The 8,969-nt window shown below is 34.5% G+C and overlaps 1 protein-coding gene across 1 annotated transcript; it reads right to left on the bottom strand.

Moving 5' to 3' along the window:
• Positions 1-4,280: 4,280 nt before the first annotated feature.
• LOC119407693 (gamma-interferon-inducible lysosomal thiol reductase-like) lies at positions 4,281-6,710 on the bottom strand. Its single transcript, XM_037674513.1, has 7 exons — positions 6,539-6,710; positions 5,395-5,583; positions 5,225-5,296; positions 5,054-5,146; positions 4,836-4,988; positions 4,432-4,500; positions 4,281-4,340 (listed from the first exon to the last, which is right to left on the bottom strand). The coding sequence occupies exons 1-7, from the start codon at positions 6,677-6,679 to the stop codon at positions 4,281-4,283; spliced, it is 777 nt and encodes a 258-aa protein (XP_037530441.1). The 5' UTR covers positions 6,680-6,710.
• Positions 6,711-8,969: the final 2,259 nt, after the last annotated feature.

The following is an 8,969-nucleotide window of genomic DNA, read 5'->3' as shown; positions in this document are numbered from 1 at the left end:
CTTGCTGTAAGAAGTTCACATCGAGTCCAGAGCAGTGTTTGTCACAGAGGTAGAATAATCTGGAGGGAATCCAGCACTACACAAGATACGATTTACCTCCTGGTTGTAGAAAACACTAGTCGAACAGTATTTTATTGTTTTAAGGTAGTAAACTTTGTTGGTGAGCCTTAGTTGTAGGAGCGGGTTAAGCCTTTGTTAAAGGAACATTGTGCTGCTTTTAGACGCTGATCCTCAGACTGTTTTTTTCATCCTGCATCCATTTTTACCAAGTTTCTCTTGAGAGAAGTGACTGAAGAGGTTTTCTAAACTTCAGCCATATTAAATCGCAGGGACTTCGCACAGAATTTTGTCTTTTTATTTTGAACTCCTGAGTTGATCCAAACATGTTTTAATATAATTTTCACTAGGGATGCACGGTATTGGATTTTTGGCCAATATCCGATATGTTGAAACTTATTTAGCCGATACCAATATTATTATTTTTCTAGACCTATTACAGACTACATAGCTTTCTCAGCTGTGGAATTAAAATACTACATTATTTTGCAAGATCTTTGTCAATTTGGCCAGCTACCAAATACAGATGCCAAAAAAAGAGACTGAAAATGATGTAACACTTCAACTTGGATTATGTTTAATGTCCAATTTTTTCATGACATTTACCCTCTAACACAATGAGAACGCTCAAACAGTGCAAATTTGTGGATTTTTACAAATCTAAACGCAATGGTGTCATAACTTTATGTATACTGTATATACACAGCGCCTTTTATATTGTTGAGTTATTTTGATGGAATGGCCGATGTCCGATATTTAACTTTATCGCTAATATTGGCCGATACCATGCCGATAATATCCTGCATCCCTAATTTTCAGCATCAAATGTTTAACCCTTTGTTTTAGCTAGGATTTGAACCAGAGACCTTAACATGATGCAAATGTCACATTTAGTTTAGCTTTCCTTCAACAGGTTTTACCAGCTCTAAAAGGCCAGAAACAAGAGATAATTGAAGTGTTGTTGGCCAAAAAGGAAAGTAATTTGTTCTCTATAGGATATTCCGTCCAGTTGATTTGGATTCTAAAATGTTTTTCTCTTAACAAAAAGAAAAAGTAAAAAAGGAGCCTTCAAATGTTTCAAATTAAACATTGATTTTTAGCTTCTTCTTTTTTTTTTAATCCTTTGCATGTGAAAGCTAAAAATGTTATCTTTAATATAGATCTAATGTTTTGGTACAAGGTCGTATAACAGAAAAGATTTGCAAATATGACATTTTCACCGTGTGGGATTCTTTAAAGCTTTCAGTTTTCATACCTTCATTTTTCTTCCAGGTGTGAGGAAAATAAAAATCAGCCTGATAATTTCAGCACCGTGGCTCAGCGGCGCCACTCAGTGTTAAATGTGTTTATAGGCAGGAGTGTTCCTGCTTCTGTTCAAACTGCCTTCATTCACGTCGTCTCGAGTTTCTCCAGCCTCTGTGTCGTGCAAATGTCTAATATTTATTCTTTAAAATGTGTCGAGAAAATGTACTGTAACAGAATATTTGATTTTATGTCCTGGAGCCTAAAACAACAAGTATATTTTACAGTTCTGTACAAGTCTGCCACTCCAATGTTTGTCAAAGAAAATTATTTTTGTTTTTGCATTCGAAGCCAAAAGAACCTCGGGAGTTCAGGGTGTTTTCTGTTGAAAAATGCCAATAAATTATATGAAAATTTATTCCTGCTTGTGTTTCCAATTTCTTTTTTCTCCATTTGAAAAGGAAATTGTGCCAAACTTCTAAAATAAAGAGCCTCTTGACGTAAACACTCTTCAATACAGCCACATTCAGCATTACTGCTACATTTACCATATTTTCTGGCGTATAAGTCGCTCCAGAGTATAAGTCACGTTTATTATGTCACCGCTGACCCGTCACGTTTATGATGCGTTTATTTAATTGTCACAACAGCTTCATTTTGCCTGGACGGCGCCATCAATCCATCACGGCCGGAGTCGCTAGCTCTCCAGCGTTCCTCCGCCTGCACCAGCTGAGTGAAGCGAGCGCGCACAGGACTCGCCGTTGCAGTTCTTCGAAAATTAAAGCGCAAGTCAAAAATTGCGTTATGAATATGGAAAAAAAAAATGTATATAAGTTGCTTCAGCATATAAATCGCAGGACTGACAAATCTATGCAAAAAAACAAACTGCGACTTGTACACCAGAAAATACGGTACTTCTGTTCCTGTAGGATAAATCCACTCCACCCTCACCCATCGCTTAACTGACATCAAAATCTGGCTGAAGCACAATTTTCTCAAATTAAATACTGACGTACTCGTAATTGGTCCAAACAGTGTTACCAAGTCCACTCAGAACTTCTGCCTCAACTTTGACCACATCACTCTCACTCCATCCCCACTCATTCGTATTCCTGGTATTCCTCTCGACTCCACTCTTTCATTCGAATCACACGTCCAAAGGAAAACTCGGACTGGATTCACACATTCAAAGCTCTCCATAATCTGGCCCCTCCATACCTGACCGACCTACTCCATCACTACACTCCTTCTCGTTCCCTCCGCTCCTCCGATGCCAACCTTCTGTCTCTCCTGAGTAGGACCGAGCTCCGAACCTGCGACAGATCCTTCTCCATCGCTGCCCCAACAGCTTCGTGCCTGCTCCAATTTCTCCACTTTCAAGACAGAACTCAAAACCCACCTGTTTAAAATTGCTTTTAATGTTTTAATTTGTTTTTTAAATGTTTAATTGTGATTTTATGTGTTATGCATTGTTGATTATATTTATTTATTTAACTCATGTAAAGCATCTTTGAGTATTTAGAAAAGTGCTAAACAAATAAAAATTCTTATTGTTACTATTATTAGTGTTATTATTATTAGTGTAGTAGTAGTAGTAGTAGTATAATAGTAATAATAATAATAGTAATAGTAATAATAATAGTAATAGTAACAGTAATATTAATAATAATAGTAATAGTAACAATACTAGTAATAATAATAATTAAAATTGTAATAGTAATAATAATAATAATAATAGTAATAATCATAGTAATAGTAATAATAACAGTAATAGCAATAGTAACAGTAATAACAATAGTAATACTATTATTATTACTGTTACTATTATTATTACTAATAGTAATAATAATAGTAATAGTAATAATAATAATGATAGTGATAGTAATAATAATAATAGTAATAGTAATAATAATAGTAATAATAATAATAATAGTAATAGTAACAGTAATAGTAATAGTAACAGTAATATTAATAATAATAGTAATAGTAATATAATAGTAATAATAATAATTATAATAATTGTAATAGTAATAATAATAGTAATAGTAATAGCAACAGTAATATTAATAATAATAGTAATAGTAACAATACTAGTAATAATAATTATAATAATTGTAATAGTAATAATAATATTAATAATAATAATAATAGTAATAATCATAGTAATAGTAATAATAACAGTAATAGCAATAGTAACAGTAATAATAATAGTAATACTATTATTATTACTATTACTATTATTATTACTAATAGTAATAATAATAGTAATAGTAATAATAATAGTAATAGTAATAATAATAATGATAGTGATAGTAATAATAATAATAGTAATAGTAATAACAATAGTAATAATAATAATAATAGTAATAGTAACAGTAATAGTAATAGTAACAGTAATATTAATAATAATAGTAATAGTAATATAATAGTAATAATAATAATTATAATAATTGTAATAGTAATAATAATAATAATATAATAATCATAGTAATAGTAATAATAACAGTAATAGCAATAGTAACTATTACTATTACTAATAGTAATAATAATAATGATAGTGATAGTAATAATAATAATAATAAAAGTAAAAGTAATAATAATAGTAACAGTAATAGTAACAGTAATATTAATAACAGTTATAGTAATAATAATAATAATAGTAATAGTAATAATAATAACAATAGTAATAGTAATAGTAATAATAATAGTAATACTATTACTATTACTATTATTATTACTAATAGTAATAATAATAATAGTAACTGTAATGGTAATAATAATAGTAATAATAATAGCAATAATAATAATAATAATAATAATGATAATAGTAATAATAATAATAATAATAATAATAATGGTACTAATACTACTAATAATAATAGTAATAATAATACTAATAGTAATACTAATAGTAATAATAATAGTAATAGTAATAATAATAGTAATAATAATACAGACATGCTGTAGTGAATTTATTGTGTTCAGCAGAAGCTTCTGCTCAGTTTGACTGGAGCTCCGGTGCAGGCCGGAGGTTTCAGGCCCTGTGGAGAACAAGAAAATTCAGCACACAAAGCCATGACCCCAAATATAATGAGAAAAGTTGTGCAGATGTTTACAGCAGACCATTCTCACCCTGTAGAGCTCACAGACCAAAAGAAAGAGTGACGAGGTTGCCTTGTCTTCATTCTCTTCTGTGTATTCCTGCAACACAAAGATTCATGACCTTCAATCACATCCCATTAGGCACAGATTCATGTTTTTATCATTATTTGAAGGCATGAATGTTGCCTTTCATGCCTGAGTTTTACACCAATATGTAAAAAAAAATGACAAAGACTTCGTGCAAGGCGTCACATTGTGTTGTAAATGGCTTAACTACTCAAATGTTTGGTCAATATCTGTAAAATTGAGTTATTCCTATTTTTGTGATCATCTTGAATCAGCTGTAGAGCCAATGATTACTCTCAACAAGTTGAATTAAAACCGTCCAACAGTTCATGAAGTAACATCTATCATTCAACACGCGTTTAATTTACCCCGTTGAAAGTGAGCCAGGGGACGTGTGTGTGGCCAGGAGTCAGAGCTCTGGTTATGGCGGCGTAGCCGTGCATCAGCTGGTACCCCAGACGTCCGTTCACACAAGAGTCAACGCTGGACCAGGACACAGAGGGAGCGTACAGCTGGAGACACTTTGACATGGAGGAAGCAGTTATTGTAAATCATATAAAATTAAATAAAAAAGATGCATACCCACTGGCTGTGTAGCGCTGAGGACATCTGCAGAGGACTCCATGCAGTAGATGATCTGGAGTGCGAGCGCGTTCCCAGTTAAATGGATGACACAGGCCTGAGGAAGACTCTGATCAGCCTAACATCTCTGCATTCTTATAAAAACTAAAGATAAGGGTGACGTTTGCTTATAAACCTCAATCATGTTGGCTCTGCATTCAGGTGCTCCGTGCTGACAGGTGAAGGGAGAAGTTTCTGATGAAATTTCCTGCAAAGGGATGAAGATAAAGATGAGGAGGGTGCAGCTCATGATCAAAATGGTCCCTCTAAAGCAGCTAGAAGACAATGGAGGGGTGCAAAACGTACGTTAGCGTTCCCGTAGGGCACCAGGGTGATGGACATGATGTCCTGCAGCATCATCCAGGTGGGGAACAGCTGCTGGGTGATGAAATATCTGCTATCTGGACACAAACTCTCGTAGTACAAAGTGACAGACACCCGGGGAACCATCTGGTTTGGCCTGATGGCATTAAGCTCCATGCACTGCTTCTGGACCTAAATACAAAAAAGTAAATGATTTTTTTATATAAAGATTCATAAAAAATAATCTAAGATCCAAAACAAACGTCTAAAATCTGAGGATTTTCTGCTCAGACCACCTGACCCACATCTGCTCTGCTTGGTCACATGAAAACCCTCTGGTGCTCAATTTCTAAAGCATGACTTTCATTTAAGCACCAACCAGAACTAAAAACAAAAAAAAAAACGTTAAACTCTGCAGTGAGCAACGCTTATTGGAGCAACACAGAATAAGGTTGTTCTCTCGAATACTTAAAAAAACTGCTCAAAGAGTTAAAGGTTTCTCATGCAAAGATGAATTAAATCAGTTTTTAATTAAATTACAGCAGCGTCGTTTCATCACGTCGTCCAAGTCTTCTGCAAGCTGTAGGACTGAAAAATGACCATCTTTTCTGCAAAATATAAATTTGTACCGAGCCACAGAAATCAGCTCGAGACTTTAAATTAAGATAAAGCATTCATTTACTAAGTTTGATCAGGCTGTTAGATGTTTTTTTCTAATCACTCAAAAAAAGGTTTTCAAAAGGCCGAAATCTGTTTTTTAAGTCAGACCTGTATTTTCATTTGATTATAAAACAGAACTTAGGTGTAAGTTTGAACATCATGCAGCAGATGCACACTTTCTACTTGTACAGCGATCTTGCCTGGCGTTTGTCGAAAAGCTTTAATCTTCCTGCTGATTTAGAGAACAACTGCACCGTTAGAAAGTTTCAACACTTTTTAAAGAACTTGGAATGAGGAAACTGCTAAAAGTGCCGTCATTTGTTGTGAATTTAACTCTGTGACTCTTTTCGTGTTATTTTTAGTCGGAGATGAGGAGCTGCAGCCTGCAGACCCCTGACAGTCGGTACTAAATGCACAGCACAGTTAAATAAATAATATATATATATATATATATATTACCTTCAATGGTATCATATTTAACACTCACCTTGCATTCTATGGCTATCTGCAGAGAATGGCACCACTGAGAAGGAGGATACCGACAGGCTGGTTTGGGATGAGACTTCCCAAAACCATCTCTACCAGCAAAGAGGAGGAAAACCACGACGAGCAGCTCTGGAAGCTTCATGTTGGTCTCAGCAGAAACATCCTCCCTGCACTGAGATTAAACAAGGACCGAGAGCTCCTCCCAGGAGATTAAAGATCAGCTGATCAGCCAGGTGTTGTGCAAGCATCACTCACTCCTGAGTCCCATGGCGAGTCCATATGTTTGTTACATCTTTAGATAAAATGTGAAATATTTTAATGATGCACTGAGCGTTCTCATTCATTAAGACTAAAGAAATCGGAGGTCTTAATTAAGGCGACTTGTTTGATTCTTAACCAAACATGTGGTTTAATTTGTAAAACTTTATTTAGGATCGCAGGTTTTTCTTGTTTAATTAGGTTTCCCTGTCCAACATGGCTCTGCAGCATCGAGGAACCGAACACCTGCATTGACGTAAGAAAAATTAAATTAAATTTCTAAGTTCTAGTGCGTTCAATGAGTCAAAGAAACACAAGCTGTCAAACAGGTCAAATAAATCTCTGCTGTGTTCAAACAGAACTGCTGGGGTTGTTCTGACTCAGAAGCTCTTTGATTAAAAAACAAGAGGAAAACACGTTTAAAAGTTTGTTTTTCTGACAGAACGCTGGTTGTTTTAGGTTGTTCACTTTGAATTCACGTTTAAAAATTAGGTTTGCATGTATGAAAGTTGATAAACTGGTCAAATTATTCATAATAATTAAATAAGAAAAAAGACATTGACTTGGGTGGATATTAGAGTGGAAGAGAGGCAGATGACGCGTCCCTTTAATTAATTTGTTAAAAAATAAAAAGTTTAGGCGTATCTATTATTTCTCAAAACATTTATGCAACTTTTTTCCCCCCATTTTATAGGATTTGGCGTATTTTTCCAATTAGACCATTTTAATAAAGTAACTATAGTTTTGAACTCGTAATATCTCCTCTGTGGAGCTGAGTCTGGGTCTGCTCTCGTCGCTTGTCGAGTTTATTTTGCAGTTTCACTCCATAATGTTTGATTTTGGAGATCACTTGTCTGTTAGAAGACGTCACCCACCTGAAGGACGTGCTTCTATGATTGTACTCATGCAGAGAAATAGTCATTGTATAATTCACAATCTGCACTCACTCAATGATAAGGGATTAATCTACTTTTAATCTTTAATCTGACGTCTTTGTGACAGCTGTTTGTGTTTCTCCTGGACGGCCCGGCGGCTCATTGTAGAACCGGCCGTCTGATTTGATGCAACAAGAAGGTGAAGGTGATTCCTCTGTGTGGACTGTGTTCATGTCATTTAGTGTCAAGTCACAACCCAAGTCCTGTTTGTGTTGTGTGGGTGTGTTGTGCTCTTGTTGTGTAGATGCTTATGAAACATTCACACTATTGTGACCCATTTGTCTTCCGTGTATTTTCGGTGCAATTCTTGTCCCGCAGTTTTCAAGCTGTTTCTAGAAACCATAAATCAAGACATTCGGCTCTTTCAGGACAATCCTACTGTGACTTTTGTTATTGGTGTAACTTTGGCTTTTTGAAATATTTAGCCTTTTCTGACACTTTTTTTCTCATAGTAAATGAATTGAGCTCATTTGACATCCTTAAAATCTTTAGATGTGTTTACAACCTTTTACTGCTCCTTTCACATTTTGTTCTGCTTCGGCTTCTTTCAGCTTCCTTGTGCAAATTTTAACTTTTTTCAGCTACTTTCAGCTTCAGCTGTTTTTCAACTCCTTTTAGATTCTTTTTGCTAACTACAATAATTTTGTGCTTCTTCAACTTCATTCTGCTAATTTCAGCTTGTTATGCTCCTTTCAGCTACTATTTTCTACTGTTTCAGTTTTATGCTACCGGTTAAGCTTTTTCCGGTAATTCCACATTTTTTGCACTCATTTAAACTTTTTCCATCCTAATTCAACAAAAATGTGCTCTCTCTACTTTCTTCTGGAAATTTCAACTTCTTTCTGCTTTTTTAGCTACATTTCAGCTGGTTTTTTTTTTTGCTAATTTCAGTTTTTTCAAATTATTTCCACTTTTTTGTGCTCATCTCTGCTAAACGTGTTCTTTCTGCTTTCTTCTGCTAATTTAAGCTTGTTCTTACCTTTTTACCCATTTTTAGTCAATTTTGTCTGTTTTCAGATAAATTCAAGTTTTTCATGCTAATTTCTGCTACTTTGAGCCTAATTAACTTATTTATGCTACCTTCAGCTTAAGTGCCTTTCAGCTTAATTTAGCTAGTTTCAGCTATGTCTGCTTTAGTATTTAACTGTTTTATGCTCATTTTAGCTTTTCCAGCTTAATCCACCCTTTTTATAGCCAATTTCAGCTCTTTCAGCTTGTTTCTGGCGTTTTAAGTTTCTT

This window comes from Nematolebias whitei, chromosome 3 (genome assembly GCF_014905685.2).
Source record: "Nematolebias whitei isolate Nwh7 chromosome 3, NemWhi1, whole genome shotgun sequence".
Classification (NCBI taxonomy): Eukaryota; Metazoa; Chordata; class Actinopteri; order Cyprinodontiformes; family Rivulidae; genus Nematolebias; species Nematolebias whitei.
The sequence above is the reverse complement of the archived record's forward strand: the minus strand, read 5'-3'. Positions and strand labels throughout refer to the sequence as shown.